General features: G+C 40.0%; 1 protein-coding gene across 2 annotated transcripts in view; it reads left to right on the forward strand.

Moving 5' to 3' along the window:
• The window catches only part of Gsk3b (glycogen synthase kinase 3 beta), a 138,827-nt gene extending 119,897 nt beyond the window's left edge, over window positions 1-18,930 (forward strand). For both annotated transcript variants that reach the window (XM_085685634.2, XM_048422883.3), the window contains 2 exons: window positions 1,171-1,269; window positions 13,419-18,930. In XM_085685634.2, coding sequence (XP_085541760.1) covers window positions 1,171-1,269; window positions 13,419-13,486 — 167 coding nt within the window. In that variant the 3' untranslated portion in view covers window positions 13,487-18,930. The remainder of the gene's footprint in view (window positions 1-1,170; window positions 1,270-13,418) is intronic.
• The last annotated feature ends 2,208 nt before the right edge of the window (window positions 18,931-21,138 follow it).

Below are 21,138 nucleotides of genomic sequence, written 5' to 3' on the forward strand. Positions count from 1 at the left end.
GGAACAGTGTAGCATCTTCCTGTTCCTCAGTGGGAGTTACATGTATCTTTTGCACCCTAATTAGGACACAGCTATTTGCCAAGCTTGTAAATGTTCTCACTTACTGAAAAATTAGTCGTCTTTCTGTCCTTTTAAGCCTTTCTTTCCCATTAATTTTTCAAAAATCTTGGTATCAGTTTATTGCTTTTCTTAGTTAGAATAGAATCTTAATATAGCACAAAATTAGTATTTAGTTGCCAGTCTGTGAATAAGTCACTGTTGGCAAAAAGGTTTTGGCCCTCAAACCTTTTAAAGCTGTTGTGACGAAACACAGCTTTCTAGCAGCTTGAAGAAAGAGACTGATAGGGATTAAAAGGAAGCCTCAGACTACTTTATGGGTTTAGGGTTTCCTTTATTCCTCAACTTTTCATAATGTCATGTATTTAAGTTGTCAAGATGCATACTCTAGTTGAGAGGACAATGTCTTCCTGTAGGTAGCATGAGCAGATGGTTTGTTCAGACCTCAGTGAGAAGGGAGTTCACAGATTACATGCTAGAGTACCAGGATGACAGGAAGGACAGTCACTCTTGACACTAACGCCAGTTATACATGCAAGCTCTCCACCGCTCTTTACCATGCATAGCGTTAATATCATTAGCTTCAGTTTATCTTAAATTTTAATTTAAGACATAATAGAAATTAATTTTTCAAAAGAAGATAATTTCTATAACATTGGCAGAAATAACCACTTTTAGGTTAAAAATAATTCAAACTCTTCAGCAATAATCATTTAAGGAATGTTTTGAAATGAGGTGAAATGCTTTTATTTTCAATAATCCTATTTGACTTCCTTTCTTGACTGCCTTTTTGTTCATTTGACCATTTCTGTTTGCTGTTGTCTCAAGTTCTGCTCTCAACCACTTCCAGCTGCATGCTACAGAATGGCGGTGACTGGTGGCTGTTAGGTACGCGCTTACTCTGAAACTTTTCACTGCTACTTTTGCCAAAGATAAATTTAGTTCTTAAACATCAGTTTTGTGTCGCACGACTGCTCATCCTCTCTAACTTGCTGACTGCTTCACTGGGGCAGTTTATAAGCTGGTATTTCCTACCCTGACTTATTTTTACTATACGGGAGTTCCGTGTAGAGGGTGGGGATTAGACTCTAACCTTTGTTTCCGTTTCTCTAGAACTGTCAAGTAACCCACCTCTGGCCACCATCCTTATTCCTCCCCACGCTCGGATTCAAGCAGCTGCTTCCACCCCTACGAACGCCACTGCAGCCTCAGGTGAGTATAGTGGTCCCTCTGTTTTGTTCTTCTCACACGCTGATTTTTTAAAAAGGACACAGTTGTCTCCATTTCCTGTGGTAAGTATAAACATTTAATTCCCCTTACTTATCTAAACAAATCAGTCACATGAGTGAAAGAGAATAAAATATTGCTTTCCACCTAAAACATTCAAAAAAGCATCCCACAAATAGTGTGAACACATACATAATGCATTTTACATATAAGGTACATTCTGATTTCTTAGTGTAAGATGTTTAAAGGAGAAAACAGGTTTTATAAATGGAGCTTCATGAGGAATGTTCCACTTTAGTTCTAACTTCTGGATGTAAATTACATTAACACCCTAAATAGGCAGGTTTTAAGAAGTACGGATGTAAGTTAATATAATCTTAAGTCATTGAAGGGGCTAAAAGTACAATGAAGATACATTTAATTTTACATCAGAATGTGATTAAACTATCACCCTCCTCCTTCCCCCACTCCACCTCAGAAAACCAATTAAAAACTGATAAAGATCCCCAAGTTTTAGCTAGATCATAGAATGTGTTTCTGGTTCCTGAGCCAGCTAGCTTGGAACTTGGGAAACATTAATACACCAAATGTCAGGAGCTACCTTTTGCCACATTATCAATTACATAGAACTGAAACATTTGGCTTTGAGGCCATTTCTGCGTCAGGAGATCAGATATTTCATTTGCTGACAAGTCTGCTCTCAGAAAAGGTCAGGCTTCACCTTCTCTGAAAGCGTTCTGTTTCTATCCAGTGTAAATCTTTAAAGATTAAGCGTTCCATTCTACTCCGTCCTACCTTCCAGGAAAAGTCTGTTTGCTAATTCCTCCAGCTTGTGGAACTTGGAGAAAGGCAATTGAGCTTCATACTTTTATGAGTATATCGATCACTCGTACTGCAAACTGAATAGCAATGCTCTCCTAGAGTAATGTTGTTGAAATCGTGTTCTGCCAAAATGTGGTTTAAAATTTTTTAGTGTAAAAATTCAATTTTAGCAGGACATGGTAGTGCATTCTGAAATCTCAGCACTCCTGAGGCAGAGGCAGGCAGCTCTCTGAGATTTGAAGCCAACCTGATCTACATTGCAAGTCTTAGGCCAGCCAAAGCTATATAGTGAGACTTTCAAATAGAAAAGAAACACAGTGGTGTTTTTGTTTTTTGGTTTATTTTTTAGTGCAGTTTAAAACAAAGACAGAGTGGTTAACTGAACTATCAATAAACTTACTGCTTCACTAACCATATGTATCAGGTTGGCTATTGACCATGTGGAGTAAACCCAAGCACTATGCTGATGTATCTACTCACTGAGCTTGTGTCCGGGAGGTTGAGTAGAGCTGCTTTAAACCAAACATGTCTAATCTGTACCCTGAAGGCTACAGGCAATCCCAGGATAAATAGCTAGGGTATGGCCCAGCACATTGATAGATAACAACTTTGTGTCAAAGACTGGACAGTCATGCTTTAGAATATATGTAAAAATGAGGATTTTGGGCTAGAAAGATAGTTCAGCATGTAAAGGTACTTGCCCCCAAGCCTGATGACCTCAGTTCAATTCTAGGAACTTCTAGGTAGAAGGAAAGAACTGCCTCATATGGGCTTTCCTCTGACATCAACATCATGGCATAAATGTGAACACACAAATACAAATAAATGATAACTAGTAGAGAGTAGAAATTTTTAAATAATTTTTTTAAAGATTTTTTTTGTGAGTGTTTTTGCTTGCATGTAGGTCTGTACACCGTGTGTATGCCTGGTTCCCAAAGGCCAGAAGAAGGTATTGGATCAGTTGTAACTGGAGTTATGAATGGTTGTGAGTTGCTATGTGAATGCTAGGAATGGAACCCAGGACCTCTTCAAGAATAAGTGCCCTTATCCACTGAGCCATCTCTCCCACTTCTAAAATAATTTTCTTAATGTGAGATACTGAAATAATTAAGGATGTTTGTAACTCAGGCTGTGGAATATACTGTATTCTTAGAAAGGAGCCTGTTGTAACCTGGTCATACTGCTTTGGTACAGGTTATAATAATTTGTAAAATATATTGCAGTATTATACATGGTTTTTATAGCTGTAAAAGAAAACTGGAAAACTGGCATTGGATTGTGACCCTGAGAGTTTATGGCCAAGTTGAAGTAACTTAGAACATGAAGAAGTTCATAGAGGAACAGTTACTAAAGTCAGAGTAAAGAAGTGCATGCGTGGTCACCAGAGAGGATGGCATATATTTCTCTGAACGCTCTACTGGTAAAGTCAACATTACCAGTGGCTAAGAATTTCCATTATTGGTTGGATAAGGAGCTCATTGGCTTAGGAGGAGTGTTTCTGGCACTGCACTTTCTCGGTATAGGCCCCAGACTTGGTGCTGATAAAAGTGACAGTCAATGAAGATTTCATCGTTTTCAGATAGTAAGTGTATCTCTCATGGACATTTTCTTTAAGCCCTTCTCGTGTAAGCCAACCGTTTGACACCACAAAGAAAGTCAAATAAATATGCCTCAATACTGATGTCCACCAACAGATTAACAATGTGACCTTAAATAGCTGCCTCTGTTAGTTATAGGTGTGTGGCAGTGGGAGTGACATTCTTTAATGACCTTAAAAATACATGTCCTCTGTTATTCTTGCTTCAGGCTCCATATCTATAAAGGAACAGGGGTAGGATTTTGAGAAGTAAGAGACATACATACTCATATACATAACCCTGTGACCTCTCAGTAGGCCCTCGGTGAAAGGAAAATGCCATTACTAATTCTATTATTATTTTGAAAACTAAGGCAAGTTCAGCAATGGTTTTAAAAGCACTGGACCGGTGGCTCACACTGGTATTACTAGCAGTTGATAGGCTGAAGCAGAAGGGTTTGACCTGAGTTCAAGGCCATAATGGACAACATGAGTGAGTACCATGCCACCGGGACTTAAAAACAAGACTTTATCTCACAACAAAGCAATACAGCAATCCACATACATGGAAGGCAAAGTCTATCTCATCTTGGATAAGTGGGAGTCCATCTCCACACAGAGACATAGCAAAAGAATGCCTTTAGACATACACAAAGCTCTCCTCAGAAACCATTTCTGAGTCTGCTTCATACCACAAAGAAATAAACATTTAAGCTGCAAAGTTCTAGGCTTGGATATCTGAACCTAAAAGTATTGTAAATATTAAATTTTCAGAGTTAGAATTTCTAATCATCCACCTAAACCATACCACCTAAATAAACCCTAGCATGTCCTGGGTTTAATGAGTTAGAATTTGAACCTCTAAGTTATTATAATAGTTGGCCTTCTTGATTTAAGTCACTGTAATAGAAACTCTGTATCAAAAATAATTATCAATTTTGAGGCTGAGTCACTTTTAGTTTATAATGAAACCATATCACCAAGAAGCAGATACCTGTCTTCACCAGCCCAGGGATGTGCCTGTCAGTCATCTGAAAAGGTTTAGGTCCAAAAATGAATTCAGAACTTGGGCATAACCCTGAATTACCATCTGACCTATAAAGTATTATTTTGCCTCCTGCTCTACACAGTGCAAGTGTGTGGTCCAGAGCAAAGCTGCCGGCCCTTGGGTGACTGCCTTAGAAGTGTCTGTGTTTGTAGCTGTCTAGAGAAAGGATTGGGATGTTCTGGCTTTCTTTTTGGCCTGGAAGCAAAGCTCAGTCCTAAATAAGTGGGACAGAAGTAGAAAAACAAGACAGATTGACAAAAGATGCCATTAACCACGATTATGCTGGCTGTCGTGAGATAAGCTTTGGACTAATGGCCAGAACTACCAAGTGGCTTCCAGTGCCTAGATGTCAATGAATTCTTTCTGTTGCTCCTTCTGGGAAAGCAAAGAAAATAAATTTTTACATATCTGGATAGAGTCCTAAAGTCCTTTTGATGTTACTCTGGGGACATATAGTTAGTTCTTATTGTGTGGCCTCTCCAGAAACTTTGACTATTAAATTTTGTAGTCATAATTTCTCGCCCTTCTTGAAAATTGCAAGGATAGTGTGTTTACTACATTAAATGTTTTGATTACTTTTTCCTTCTGTTGTGTTCAGTGTTCAGGTAGCCACTGTAGGCACAGTGACTAAAAATGCATTGGAAAATATTAGAATATACAACCATCAAAGTTTAAATTTAAAAATCACTAATCCCAGTTTAGGGCTTTAGCTTCCTAATATATCTAGTAGTAGAAGAAAATGCCACTGTATATAGAGATAGGAATCACATATATAACAACAAAGGCTATAGTAACAAATTTTGTTATGTATGATAGACAGGACAACAATGTTCTGGGTGGCAAACAGCAGAAAATGGTTTGAATTCATTGTGGAATCTATTCTTATATGAAGATTGAACAGTTGTGGAAGTATTGTGGGGACACTTGTAAATCTTTAAAATCATGTTGGTGACAATGCTAAATTGTCAAGAAGGGGTATGTGTATGTACACATTGTGTGTGTGTATATATATATATAGTTTTGTTAAGGTAGAGTGTCAGTGTTGAAATTCCTCCCCAAAAGACCATTTTAGTGTTGCATTTATGTTTTAGTTTTAGCAGTACTTTTACCTTTAAATGCTTCAGTATCTTGGAGCATTATAGTTGAGCATGTCTCTAAATGACTTAAGAATCTCCTGAAAATATATAGAGAGAACTCTCTGTGAATTTCTTCCAGGGTTATGTGTGTGTTAGATTTTCTCAGCACCTTCAGATCGTCTCAGTCACTGTCTGGAAACGTTTTATCTGGACCATTGACTCACACACAAACTTCTTCAGAGATCATTTGACTGAATATCGAATGAGCTGAATGTAAGGGATATTAGGACATTTAAGTAGAGCAACTTTTCTCTGTCCATTGAGGATGTTAGTCTAATGAATACAGATGATTTCAACTTTAAAGCCTAGATCTCAGCCTCTTCACTGTTTACTGAGAAGAGATAATCTATCTCACGATTATTCCAGTAACAGAACCCACTACTGCCAACAAAATCAGCACATTCCATTTTTGCATCACCCATTATCAAGTGGACCCCACACACACCCTAAAAGTGATTTCTATGCGGATCACTTTGATAATCCTTGTTGGATTATGCTCAACCAACCAAACTCTTTAAGAGTAGCTCTCAGTCCTGACAAAGATGTTCAATTGTAGAATGGTAGAGTGTTCTACAGTGTCAAGGCATTTGGTTTTCTGTAACTTACGTATTACTTGCACATTTTTTTTCTCATTTGCGTCTATCTAAACAAACCAAGTATACCAAAGGGGACAAGACAGGGTCTAGAGATTGCCTTTACCCCAGTTACTGATAAGACGAGAAACCAGGCAGGTCTTACTGGAGATTAGTCACCTCAGAGTGACTGGTAACCACTCTTGTTTGCTTAGCTTTAAACTAACTATATAATAGTCATTTACACATGACTCTCAGCACAAAAACAAAGACCCTCAGGAAGTTGCTGTTGTCAAGAAAATTCTCAGTCCTTTTCCAATGCAGGGGTGGGGGAAGAGCCCTGTCAAAGATGAAAATTAAACGTGTTCTAGTTTGTCTTGTTTGGGAGAGTTCGAGTCAGTGAAGTTTGTAGTGTCTTCAGTATTTATTAAATGAATTGTGGAATTGATTTTATAATTGTTTCTTGCACTGTGGCTTCTGAATTAGAAGACATTTAACGTGTGTGTTTGCGCTTTCTTCGGGTTGCATTTGTTTATTAGGATCCTGTTTTCCTCTCCTGGCTGAAAATCTTTTACAAAAACAGTGCTCATGATATGAGTTGAATAAGATCTACCTTCTGTCATTGTACCTGGTCAGGAGACTAAACTTCTAAAAAGTTCAGTCTTTTTAGATTTGAAAGCTCTTGAAAGCTTTCTTACCTTGAGAGCTCTTGCTGTTTCCTGATCTAAACCAATTCTGGGCCGTCCCTGTAGGCCGTCCCTGTAGGCCGTCCCCGTAGGCTGTCCCCGTAGGCCGTCCCTGTAGGCCGTCCCCGTAGGCTGTCCCCGTAGGTTTGTGTTGTTCTTTTCAGTTCTTTGAACAGTATGCCCTCCTCTAAAACTTGAACCCTTTTGGTTAATTTTTTTTCCCTTTTCCACACAGTGAGAGTGTTTGCAATTACGTGATCAAAGTAACTGCTGCTTTAAGTACTGTTTCTTCTCTATTTCTTCTCCGTTATGAGCTCCTTTGAAAGTTCTTGGCTAAAGCTTACCTATTTTCTAAGCCTTTTGAAGTCTATTTTGCTAGAGTCTATGTAAGTTTAGCCACTTTGCATGCTCTCCTCGCTCCTATTTTCACTCCAAAATTCCTCTTGTCTTGTACATCACTAGCCATTTCTTTCTGCTTACGTAAGAAAGATCCAGAACAGTTCATCTCATTGTTAGTTTTACAGTTGTTTTGTGTGAATTCTGTCCTCGGGTCACTGCTCCAGCTCCCCCTCCAGACCGTCTCTGTGCCAGCTTCACAGTGTGTTATGTTTTAGTGCTTATGATGGCATTTGCCCCGGATGCCCGCACCGTACTTCCCTGCTTTTCTTTAGCCTAACTCAAATGTATGTAGAATTTTAGAAGATTGCATGACTTCTTTAAAGTTTTTCTTTCCTTCACTAAAGATACATAGTTAATTTGGAATATAGCATGTTCTCTGTCCTTGCTTCCAGAGGTAATCACAGATAATGTTGTTTTGTTTCTTAGTCTATATATGAGTAACCAGAGAGATGTACTTTTTTTAGAATGGCCTCATGATATTTTGAGTGTGAAAGTATACTGTTGTAGACACATACTGTGTTACTAAATAGTATTGAGTGCCTTGCTTTGTGGTAGTTCACTTAATTTATTCCTTAGCTTTGAACATTAGAATTGTATTTAAGGATTGTTTGGCCTTTTACTGTTTTTGCTCTTCTGAAAAATGCTTTGAAACTTATTGCATAAAGCCTTGCTTATTCCCTTTAAATGGTTTTGGGAGTGATGCTAAAGGAGTGAGGAATTTTATAGTTTTTAATACATTCTGTCAAATTGCCTTCCACACAGCCTGTCCCAGTTTCTACTCCCATTGCAATAAAGGTTCTTTTCCATTTCCTAGGAGCGTGGGATGGGGAGACTTCACTGTGCTCATGTATATTCTTCTACATGTTATCAGTCTGGCAGCCAAGTGTGTATAGCTCTTCTAGATACGTAGATTTCTGTTTTAAACTAATGCAGTTTAACAAACTCACACCAGTAAATTTGTATGTACTCTGTGTTAGAGCTAAGTTTATGTAAACTTGTATATGAGTAGCTAAAATACAACCTGCCAACTGGGCATGGGAGGTAGGGGTAGGAGGACCAGGAGTTTGAGGCCTACCTGAACTGTATGAGACCCTGGCTCAGGCTGTAAAGTGCTTACCTTGCAAGCATGAGACCTTAGTTTAGTCCCCATAAAATGCAGGCGTGGTGGTGTGTGTGTCTGATGTTGTGCTGAGAAGGCAGAGGCAGGACGGTCCCTGGGACTTGCTGGTTATTCCTTCTAGCCTAATTGGTGAGCTCCAGGCCAGTGAGAGACCCTGTCCCAAAGGGGAATAGTTCGATAGATAAAGGGTACTTGTTGTGTTCAAAACTGAATCCCTAAGCGTGTCCTGTCCTAAGTCAAATGTTATCTAGGGATTTTCAGCTCCTCCTAAAGTAATATAAAATCTTGATTCAGTTGATGAGTGCTCTGTGGGTCATTCTTCTAGATGTCCCCAAGTGATTCTCAGATTTCACTTCCTTGCCTTGAAGTTACCTGATTTTATTTATTTTTTTTCTTTATTTCTAAATTGGCACTTTTAACTTAAAAAATAAATATATTACCCGTAACCCGATGTTCTTTGGTTCTCTACACAAACAGTCAAGTCCCTTACTTAGAATGTGCTCTACTTCTGAGCATCCAGACAGCTGAGACTTCCCTGCTGCCAGCAGGTCAGATCTGAGTAGTCTCACTGCTGGCTAACCATGAACCCTGGTGGCTGGACTGAGTCACAAGCATCTATGTTTCACTATTTTCTCAATGACCAGCAGCTTCCTTGTACCTTATGCCACACCTCTGTCTGGGAATAATATGGACAGAGTTGAAGATGTGTTGCTGAGGGAGTTTCCCTTCCCTTATTATTAATTATCAAGATTGTAGTAAGTGTTATGAAGAAACAAGCAAAACCCGACCATAGGTGGAGGTTGATCTCATTGGTGTAGGTTATAACCTCAGTGTCAGTGTGAGTTTGGGGGTACACTTGGTTCCAGTGAAGAGTAGTTTTTGTTTGTTCCTACAGGTTATAACAAGACATTCTTCTACATTAGCACTATTTCCACTCCAAATAGCTTGACTAAATTACCTGTGTACTATAAATAATAATTCTGAATGCCAATATTTTGTTTTAAATGACCTAACATGACATGAGATTTCTAACCTTAAGCCTGATAAGTACAAACATACTGGCATTAGACTAAAGTTGGTCGAGCATAATAAAGGAAACAAGGAAATGGAATGCATTTGAGTTCTCAAGCATACATGCATTTGCCCAAGGTTAATTTGATTATCCAAAATATCCTCTTCTAATATGCCAGTTGTAGAAATATTAAAATTTTAATGGCTATATTTTTGAGAACTTGAAAAGTGTTTAGGACAAATAATATACTAAATTGTGTTCATGTTTAATTGCAACCTGGTAGCCATATGTAGTAACTTTCACCACATTGGTCAATACAAATAGAATGTTCTGTCATTACCACTGGGCCATAGCACAAGCATTTCTATGGATGAGGGTCATTTTCTTCTAGACCCACACTTTGGGAATACTGGCTTCATGGTGGCAGAACCATTAGAACCTCAACTATGTTTATTTTCTGTTCTCACCTTCCAACCTATTCCATGGGTTCTGCCTTTAAGACCTTTTGTAAGAGTGTTAAATGTGACCCTCCACTGACTCCCATCTTTTACATTTGATAATCACATCTGGCTCCCAAATGAATAGGAATTGCTAATACTAAATGAGTGAAGAAGAAAGAAGTTGAGATGAGTTTATGGCCTGAAAACCTACAATGAGGTAGTTTCTTCAGTGTTGATACAGATGGTGGTAGTCCATAACCCCAGAATCTAGTAACTTCCTCATTTCTGAGAATCTGGGGCTAGGGGCAGTATGCCTTCTTACACACACACACACACACACAATCCTGTTCTACTATCCTAGAAAATATTTACCAGATACAGATTTCTGTGTACAAAAACTTAGAAGCTGGTGTGGTCGCACAGACTTGTAATAAAGCTCTTAGGGAACCGAGGCATGAAGGTCACTGAGAGGTCAAGACCAGCCTGTACAACTTGGGCTGAGAATAAAGTACTATCTCAAAAAAATACAGCCAAACCAAAAAATGGCTTGAGGCTGGGGAGATGGCTCAGTGGTTAAGTACTTACTGTCCAAGCAAGCAAGCATGCCAGAGATTGAATCCCCGAACCCATGTGAGCACCTTTTTGTGTGGCTGCCAACCAACCATCCCTATGATTGATAGAGCCCTAGAGCAAGCTGGCTAGGAGACTTGAAAGAAGTGAACTCTGGGTTTGATTGATAGAGCCTGCCTCCGAGAGTAAGGTGAAAGATCAATAAAAGGAGATCCCGCCTCAGCCTCACCTACACAGTGGTGTGCACACGTGCACATGTGAGCGCACATGAAAAGAAACAATCAGAAAAGTAGTTTTAATTCTTACAGTCATTTTTTCACGGGATCTAGCATAAAAACCCTGGAACTCCATACCCTTCTCAGAAAACAATTTTTTAAGAAAACAGTTGAGGAGGAAGCAGTTGTTTATCTGGTGTCACCTTTGTCTTGCCTAGCTATGACGTCCTATACAGAGGGGCCTGGTCACTGATGCTTTCCTAGGCCTCTGGGGACAACCCTTAGTGGCATTTTAAGTTCTTCAACATGTAGATGTATTCGCTGTTTACAGCTCTGAGTTGTCATCCTGAATTTTAGCACCTTATAACAGGATGAACATTATCTAGCATTGCTTCTCTCGGTTAGGAACACGGAAGCCACCTGGCTGACGTGGGTCTCAATGATGTGGTTAAGCTGTGTGTATAGAACAGCTTCCAGTCTAGTGTTTCTGTGGATTCTTGAGTGGGTATCTTTGTCTCTGTCCATTCTTCATACCTTTTCTTGGACTCTTTTCCTTCTATGTGTTTTGTCCTATTTTGATGTGTTAATTTTTGTTTTGTTTTATTTTATGTTTATTGTTATTTTATTGTCCCTTAGTCTGTTTGTTTTCTAATGAGAGACAGCAAGGGGGTGGATTTGGATGGGAGGGGATGTGGGGAGCAATTGGGATTAGTAGAGGGAGGGATAACCATAATCAGAATATATTATATGAGCAAAAAAAAATCTGTTTTTAATAAGGGGGTTTATCTAGGGTTGCAGTTATCTGATGGCTTCCTGGGGTTAGAAGATGTACTTCTGGGCTGTATCTTTCATGTGGCTAACAAGCATGTGTTGACAGGAGGGCTAACCACCCTTTCTGTGGGCCTTGTCATGGTGCCATAATTGGATCTTATCAGCTGGCTTTCCTTACACCAAGTGGTCCAGTAGAGAGAGTAAGGTGGAAAACATGTATCTTTTATATCCTAGCCTTAGAAATCGCAGACTATTATTTTTGCAGTATCTGGTTGGTTACGCAGGTCAGTCTTGTTTAGTGTGGGAAAGGACTACATTAAGAGCATAGGTGCCAGGAGGCATGAATCCCTGGTGTCATTTTGGAGGATGCTGCAGTATGTTAGGATGATTCTATGCCTTCTTCCTTTTCCCAGAACAGATTTTTTTTTTCTGATCATGTAACTAGAAATGAGTTTACAGATTTTATCATTCAGTTTCCAGTTGTATGATCACATAAGAAGGTTTGTACATTTCATGGTGATCGTGTAAACAGTCTTTGAATTTACTCAAGGAAGGGGAGATTAGTTTGGATTAGGTCATACACCCATGAAAAGGTATCTGAAAACTGTTAGCTATATAGGACTTTGCCAAAGAGTAAGTTGCCATAAATGTGCAGTTTGCTGGTTTGGTTGGCATCAGCTGTCACAGTGCTAGTTTATGTGAGGGTGTAGTGGGTGCCTCTCAGGTCCTGGGCTTAAAGATGGAGCAGTAGTTCCTGTGATCTTGTGTGAAAAGTGGGGGGCGTGTGTGGTGTTTGGTGATGATTGTGCGTTTGCTCACAGTTGTGTAGAGCACAGGAAATGCTACAAGAAGGATGTTTTGTGGGGACATTACAGCTCTGAAGTATCTCTGGTTTTCCAGGCTTCTTCTGGCATGTTTTTAATACAGCCTGTGCCTGAATCATATCTGTATCTATACAGGAATTCTTGTTGTATTTATTGGTACACCAAATGTAGGTGACTGAACAGTAAAACTCCCTTTCAGCAGGTCATGTCAAATCATGAATGAAGCCTCATCCCTAGCAATCCACTGATGTCTGGGAAAGGCTCAGCTTGGCTTTGGAGAGTATGTTCTGGTTCACATATCGTATGCCAGTGACTAAGATGTCTCCATGCCCTGGTAGTATGACTCCGCGGTCACCTTATTTATATGAAAGTAGAAGTGAAAGCAGCCAGGAGTATTTTGAGGTAAAAGTTAATGAAAAGTATTCACATGTTGCCTGACCCCTAGTGTGTTAAATGGATGTGGGGTAGATTATTTGGGGAACAGGAAAACGAAGAGTTTTGGAAGGAAGGAAGTACAGTGGTTATGGAGTTGATAAACTGAACAACGTACCCTTAAATAGTAAAGGGTATTCTTGGATAACTTTACCAGATACATGTTGGAGCATGACTCAGAATCTTTAGCTAGTTTCCCATCTGTGTGTCTTCATTTGTTTTCAGGGAGCTAGACTCCAACCTGAGTACTGCTGGTCCCAGCTGTAGCGAATGCCTAGACAGAAACGACTCCTGTTCCCCTGAGTCTGTAATGTATTAAGTGTATTGTCTTCCCCACAAAAATACCATCACTTAGCTCCAAACAGAAAGGAAGCCATCCTGCTGTCTGCTTGAAGCAGCATATCAGCTAACAGCTTTGGACGACCATGGCACTGTGTGCGGGTGGAGCAGTGTACTTGTGCTCTTTGTGGTATAACATTGCTCACGCTCTCTCGGGACTTTGGATTTGCAGATACTAATGCTGGAGACCGTGGACAGACCAATAATGCCGCTTCTGCATCAGCTTCCAACTCCACCTGAACAGCCCCAAGTAGCCAGCTGCGCAGGAAAAACCAGCAGTTACTTGAGTGTCACTCAGCAACACTGGTCACGTTTGGAAAGAAAATTAAAAAGAGGAAAAAAACAAAATCAAAAAACCCTGTTCATTTTAGTGTTCAATTTTTTATTATTGTTGTTTTTATTTAACCTTGTAAAATATCTATAAATACAAACCAGTTTCATTGTATTCTCACTTTTCAGGAGATCCAGGGGGTGGGAGGGCTGGGGTGGGGGGAGGAGCGAAGCACTAGAACACACAATCTCTCCCACGACAATCTTTTCTTTTCTTTTTTTAAATCAGACGTCTGCTGTTGTATACCTTAAAGACCAGACTCCTGCCTCATGCCCCCACAACAACAGAAGAAAACCTGTTCTGTGCTGGTTTATTTTCTGAATTTGTTTTATTTTAAAGTCTAGTGTAAGACTTTGAGACAGTGCACAGCTTGAAATTGGTTGGGAGCTTAGCAGGTGTACTCAACAGGGACTTAATGTCACTTGTAAAATGTATACATATCCTCGGGTATTTGAAGACTTGCCTTTGGCAGGTTGATGGCAGGTGTGACAGACCAAAAAAAGAGAGAGAGAGAAGAAATGTGTATTGTTCATAGCCCAGGGAGGTCACTAAAGTCTGAAACTGTAAGGGAAGATTTGTGATTGATTACTTAAGGTTTGTTTTGCTCTTGACCAGTGCAAGTGTTGCAGATGCTGGCTTAGGAAGGCTGCAGGGAGAGCCACAGCTGCATGCCCTGGGGTGGGTCTTGGTTCACCTGACCAAAGGCTGTCTGTATAACTTCATATTGTTTTGAGCTGGTGCCCTGAGATGAGATTGGAGATGGTGATGAGCCAGGAGCTCTGGGTGCATCAGAAGGCAAAAGACAGGAAGGCAGCAGGCCAGGGGCAGATCTCACCACTGTGAATGAATTTGTCCAGAGTTTTCTAAAGTTATTTCCCTTAGAAAAATACACTTGAGAGAAGACATTGTAGCTAAATAATGTGAACTATAACAGTCTACTGCTTTATTTTTCATATTTTAATTGAAAATCAAGCTTGCAAGACTTTCCACGTTCTTACATATAGTTCTAATTTTAAATCCAAATCTAGACTGTATATTTAATTTCTGCTTTTTAACATCATGCTTTTTAAATTTATTTATTGATGCATGTCAGATAGGCCATTATGATTTTAAGTGGTAGGCATATTAAAAACCACACATCAAAATGATAAAGTCACCTGTACCTGCTGACTTTATAGGAAAACTGATTATATCAATGTGTGTATATATGTTATATATACATATATTCAATACTGCCTTTTCTTTTTGTCTGCAATATCAAAATTGACTGACTGAATCATGAAAAGAATGTTCCCCCAATCATTAAGAGTTTTGTTTTAGTTTTCTTTGTTTATCAATGAATGGTGTAAGAATCAGTCTCTTGTTATTTGAAGACAAAGCAATATTCCTTGGAAAGCAAGGAGAATTGAAGGATTACGTTTGAGTGAGGAACAGAATTCATAACTAGTTTGTTGATCCTTTTAAGGTTGGTATCTTTGTGGGCCTTATATACTCTAAAATGAACCTTGGTGCTTATGGGCCATTACTTGACCTATGAATCTTTAAGGCACAATCAGTTACCTTTCACATTTAAAGATCACTTAAGTGATGGCCACCTTTCCTTCCTCCTTCTCCTTCCCCAGTGTCTGCTAAGGTCAGCAAATGATGAGGCCTACCGAGCCCTTGGCTATGTGTAGCCTCCTTTGCCCTCATTACCACCTTCAGTTATGTTGGGGTGGGGTCCTGCCGTCCAGGTGGGTGGGAAGAGGGGTCTCTTGGCAGCCCTTGTCCAGGCCCTAGCACCCTGTCATGCCTCTTCGACCGTGTGTGTAACTCTCCAAGAGAGTTGCGCTGCCTGCCGAAATGAATCGATAGTAGAAAGACAGCAGCGAGCAGTCTGACTCTTCACTCACTGTGCGGCTAAGCTCTTTGGCCCACAAAAGGGGTTTCTCAGACCTCTGAGTCTATCAAAGTTCACAAGAAAGGAAGCATGCTTGGTCAAACCAAATCAAACAAATAGGCATTTACTTTCTGTGAAGTGCTTCCGAGAGATAGAGTTTGAAAGAATTCTGAAATCAAAGTATTTGACAGCATAGTTCCTTGAAGGGGTAACTTGGAAGGCCATCTGCAGAAAGAATTTGTAAAGAATCTGAATAAGTGGTTCTGTGGCCTAAGAGGGGAACCTGCTTTCAGATAAAACTGCCCAGCCAGACACAGACACTACTCTGGACTTGGTGTACTTGCTGGAGTCCATAAAAATCAGTGCTTGTTTTTAGCAAATACTCCCCACCATCCAGATGGGGTAAGAGAAGAGCAAGGTTAGGTGCTTTTCTCGAACCTGTGTGTGTGCGTGCATGTGTGTTTCTGTGTGTGTGCATTTCTGTGTGTGTGCATGTGCGATTGTGTGTGTGTGTGTGTGTGTATGTATGTATGTGTGTGTGAGGGCTGAGGTGCACGATTTTTCTTTCTCAAGGATCATGGCAGGATCACAGAACTTATACAAGTGAGATCCAGGTGTCTGAATATCTTTTTGTAAATAATAATAATTAAAAGCTCCTCACCAAATTCAAGCTTGTATATTATATTTTCTTTTGATGTTTTTAAATTTAAGTTTTATTGTTTTGTATGTAAATATGTGGACCCAGGAACTGTTATTAATGAGCAAAAAGTTACTGTTCAGGGCAGTGATTCTGTTTAATAACCAGACAAAAATGTAGACGAGCTTTTTAAAGCCATATAGTTTTGACTCTGTACAGTAGGTACCGGCCTGTATTATTGTAACAATAACTCTAGCAATGTATAGTGTATCTATATAGTTTGGAGTGCCTTCGCTTCCATGTATTTGGTTTTGTTTTGTTTTGTTTTTTAATTGACTTCCTTTATCCATGTATCCCTGTCAGTCCCCTTTCCATCTGAAGTTACAACATAACGGCACCTTTGCTCCTCCACAGTTTGAGTTGGGGAGAGGAAACTATGTTTGAAATCTCATTTCATTGTAGCCTTGCCTTTTTTTGGTTCTGGGTGTGTCTGTCTCCTCAGTAACAGCGACCAGTTTCATTTCACACTTAGTCCATGCAGGAACTTGGTAGAGTGCAGGGAGCCCTAGAGCTGGAGGATGTCAGATCGATTGGGTTTTGCTCGTCTTTTTCCCAAGCCCTAACACGGGCCTTGCAGCAGTTGTGAGCAGCTCCCACGCTCACCATGCCCCTATCTACTGCCCTTCCAACCGAGAGAAAGAGACATCAGTTTTGTTTGATTTTAAAAAGAAGTCACGCTGTCTTGGTGGCATTTGGTTTTCAATACACCAGTGGTCTGGGTACCTGGTGAAGTTGTTGGCAGCTGCTGTACCATGTGCTGCGCTGGTGAGGACTGTCAAGTGGACTCTGAACCCGTTCCTCCCTCCTGCCATCTTGTTGGGTGAAGCATCATTTTAATTTCTTTTTTGAAAATCAGTTTCCTAACTGTGCCTAATATGGCCTTTTGAAAGAAAAAAAAGTATTCATTTTGCCACCAACTACTTTGTATGTCTTGAATAGAAGAAGGAAAACAAAAACAAAAAAGCCACTACCAAACCAAAGGTTGCTATTTTTGAGACATCATGTGTTTATTGCACATGGCAGAAGACTGCACCTTCTTTCCCATAACATTCTGTGTTGTTTTTTTTACTTAAGTCTTTAATTCTTTTAGACTCATTTATTAGGTTTGTGTTTTAGCAAAGTGTATCTACCTGGTCATCCTGTCTACACCAATACAGAGGTCCTGAGAGGACTGTGTTCTCTATCCCTGTGGATGTAAAGACACTGGCAATTTTGTTACATTTCCCTTCCCTTTTAAGGGTTTTAACTTTGGAATCTTCCAAAGGAAGTTTGGCCAGTGCCAGATCTCCCAGAGTTGGGGTTTTTGTTTTTGTTTCTTTCCTTGTTTTAAATTGAAATTGTGTCTGGTTCCTATTGACACTACTGATTGTTCTCATCACAGAGATTAACACGTTTCTCCCCTGTATGGAAAGTGCGCATCCTTTATGATGAAACCTGTCTTTTCTGGTAAAAACTGAAGCCACTGAAAATAAAGAAACAGCTTAGAAGCACAGGAGAATCCCAGACCAAGGTCTCCTTGGAGAGTCTTTGGAAGTGATCCCTGGGGTCTGGGGCCTTTTCGCGGGGCTATGCCATTTTATTCAAGCTTGTTGTTCCATTGTGTATCTCCACAATACAAAGTGACAGCCAGTACATAAGGGGTTAGCTTGACAAAGTAGACTACCTTGTGTTAATTTTTAATTTTTTTCTTGCTATATCTGTCTACAGGCAGATACAGATAGTTGTATGAAAATGTGCTTGCCTGTAATATTTGCATTTATAAATGTGTTGCCGATGGATCACTTGGGCCTGTACACATACCAATTAGCGTGACCACTTCCATCTTAAAAACAAATCTAAACAAAATTTATTATTATTATAATATATATATATAAAGGACTGTGGGTTGTATACAAACTATTGCAAACACTTGTGCAAATCTGTCTTGATATAAAGGAAAAGCAAACGCTGTATAACATTACTACTTGAATGCCTCTGTGACTGAATGTTTTTTTTTTTTCATTTTAAATATAAACTTTTTGTGGAAAGTATGCTCAATGTTTTTTCCCCTTCCCCCATTCCCTTGTAAATACATTTTGTTCTATGTGACTTGGTTTGGAAATAGTTAACTGGTACTGTAATTTGCATTAAATAAAATGTAGGTTAGCCTGGAAATGAAATTAAAATTCACAAGTGTGTGGTCTTTATTTCAGTACCCACCCCTCTTTCTTTCTTCTGCCCACTTTGCCATTGCAACATATAGTCACTCGCCATCTCCTCTCCTCTAACTGGAGAAACATGAATCTTTGTTATAAAAAGTCAAGATATGAACACACAACTCTCCTTTGAAATGACCTTGCTCTGATGTATAGACAGGAGGGGCAGCTTCTGGCCTGGAAACCCCTGGACTTAATGTAGAGGACATTCTGCAGATACTGTTATGGAAAGAAAATGTCCCTAAGAGGGACAGTGGTAAAAACATGTGTAAGCTGCTGTCTTTGGTTACTGTGTCCATGGTTTGGTGTAACTGTATTTTCTTTTCACTTCCGTCTTATTAGTAATGGTCTTTGGGAGTCTCTGTAAAACATGAACGCCATGGACAGTGGGTCTGTATCACCCATATAACCAACACGTGTTTGAGTCTGCTCATTTCCAGTACTGGATAATGTATGTTAACATGTTATGTCTCTTAGTGCAAACAGAAACACCCTTTTTTTAGGGCTGGCTCGTTGTCAGGCCTAAAGGTTAGATATAAGGTCATGTGATTGCTGCTTCAATAAAGACAAATTTATATTCGATTGAGTGTGGTCTTTTATTTAGTGGACTAGTTCTATTAACATTCTTAGAAGGAACTCACTGTGGTGCCACCTGCCTGTAATTCCAGCAGTGGCAGAAGTGGGGTGGTTTCCATCATTTTTGGATCCTACTGTGGCCATTTGAGTTGGGACTCTAGGACCTGCCAGCTATCCCTCGCAAACCTGAAAGATTCTTTATTCCTGAGTCCTTCTCGGAGTAGTGCTGAATCATAGGACAGCAGCAGGGTTAGTCTTTCCGAGCACCTTGCGCTGTTAGAGAGCTGTGCAACCTCAATGAATCGAAACCACTCTGCAGACTGGTGAGCTACCTGGAGCTGGGGTTGCCGGTTAATGGTGGCTTAGGGGTGGGTTGGTTGGTTTGTAAGTCTCTTTTTTTTCCCCCCAGAAAGCAAGGGTCACTCCTGGGCCTCCCGCATGAAGATTTGTCACTCATGTCAAGACAGTGGCTGCTGAGTGGTTCTTGAGTGATGGGAGAGCCAGAGGTCTACAGTGGCTCACAGATCTTTTCTCCTGCACTTTGGAAATCGACCAATCCCCTCTTGAGTGGGAAACCAGAAAAAGAACTGCTGACACCAAGATGCCTAGAAACCAATACTTACTTCTACGTGTTAAGAAGCTCAGGGAGGGGGCTGAAGAGGAAACCAGACTTTGGAGAGCAGGAAGGTTGGATGGATCTCTGAATCTTAAAACTTAGCCATGGTGCTAAGAGGGTGTATAACCTGTCTGCACTCTTTTGTGCTGCCAACCATGAATCATACGCATTCTTGGAATAAGTGTTTACTGTCTGTGGTTCCTGTGCCCTTACCAGTTTAGTGTTCAGGGCACTGACTGAGTGTTTTAAAAATTAGCTAGGCTAGGGAGTGTATTCTGTATTACATCTTAATCTTTACCTCACTTCTCCGACCCCACCCACATCTAATTGCTGTCAGGCTTTTGAATGAGTAGCGCAAAGGGTAACTTCCCAGAGGAAGGAGAGATGCATGTGTGGTTTATGAATATAGTTGAATAGAATTTAGACTTCCAAATGAGAAATATATTGCGAGTTACAACCAAGTATTTAGTTATCCCAAATTTCAAAGAGTGAAAGCTATATTCATGAGTTTGCTGCAAAGGGCTTCATGTTCTCCCAAACACAAATGCTTTCTTTACGTCTTTGTGTAAAAATGGGGGTGGGGAGTGGTAGGGGATAAGCTTACTGTTTTGACTTGTGTACATCTGATGCCAGTGTGGTTGTATCGATCTGATGCCAGTATGGTTTGGCCTGTTTGTAAGATGGCTAGAGTCAAGTAATTACCTGTTTGTTAAAATTTAGTTACTTTCAACTTCCTTTACAATCGAATATTTTCACACATTTAAAACTTTGGCTACTACATTTATATTATGGTATGTATATATTTTATATGTAATAATCAAGCACAAAAAGCAATTAGGTGAATAGCTCATTTTTATGTTGTAAGGCAGATGGTCAGGCTTATAAAGGGTAATGCTAAACTCAGCAGTAGAGTACAACTGTGTATATGTGCTTGGTTTGGTTTGGGGGTGGAGGGACTTTGTTTTTGGTTTTTGTTGGGTTTTTTTTTTTTTTTTTGAGATACTGTCTCTCTGTTTCCCCATACTGCTCTATATTCTTAACCTCAGTCTCGCCTGGCTCTGTTTTTATTTCTGTTTTCTCATTCTCACATTTTTTTTTCTTCCCTAGAAAAAAAAGTCAAAAAATAGGGACTGGAGAGATGACTCAGCGGTTTAAGAGCACTTGCTTTTCCAGAGGACCAGAGTTCGGTTCCGAGCATCCACATCAGGGTGGCTCACAACCACCTGTAACAGCTCCAGGGAATGCAGCGCCCTCTTCTGGCCTCAGGCACACACACACACACACACACACACACACACACACACACATGCACACACACACACACAGAGAGAGAGAGAGAGAGAGAGAGAATAAATCTCTTTAAAAATATGTTTTCTATCTCTACCCAAAATTTCATTACTGAAATCCTCTTGTCTTGATCTTAAGTTAAACCCAGGAACATTTTGCTTAGTTCCTAAGCTTGGAATACCTTGTGTGGCAGTAAGGCATAGCTTGTGAAGAGGCACAGACAGCTCTGCTACTATAAATGAGGCAGATACTTCCATACACTTCAGCTTTGAGGATCCAAGTGTACTTGGGAGTGTGGTGTACACAGATAA

Source organism: Myodes glareolus, chromosome 2, assembly GCF_982192425.1.
Source record: "Myodes glareolus chromosome 2, mMyoGla1.1, whole genome shotgun sequence".
In the NCBI taxonomy this organism is placed as follows: domain Eukaryota; kingdom Metazoa; phylum Chordata; class Mammalia; order Rodentia; family Cricetidae; genus Myodes; species Myodes glareolus.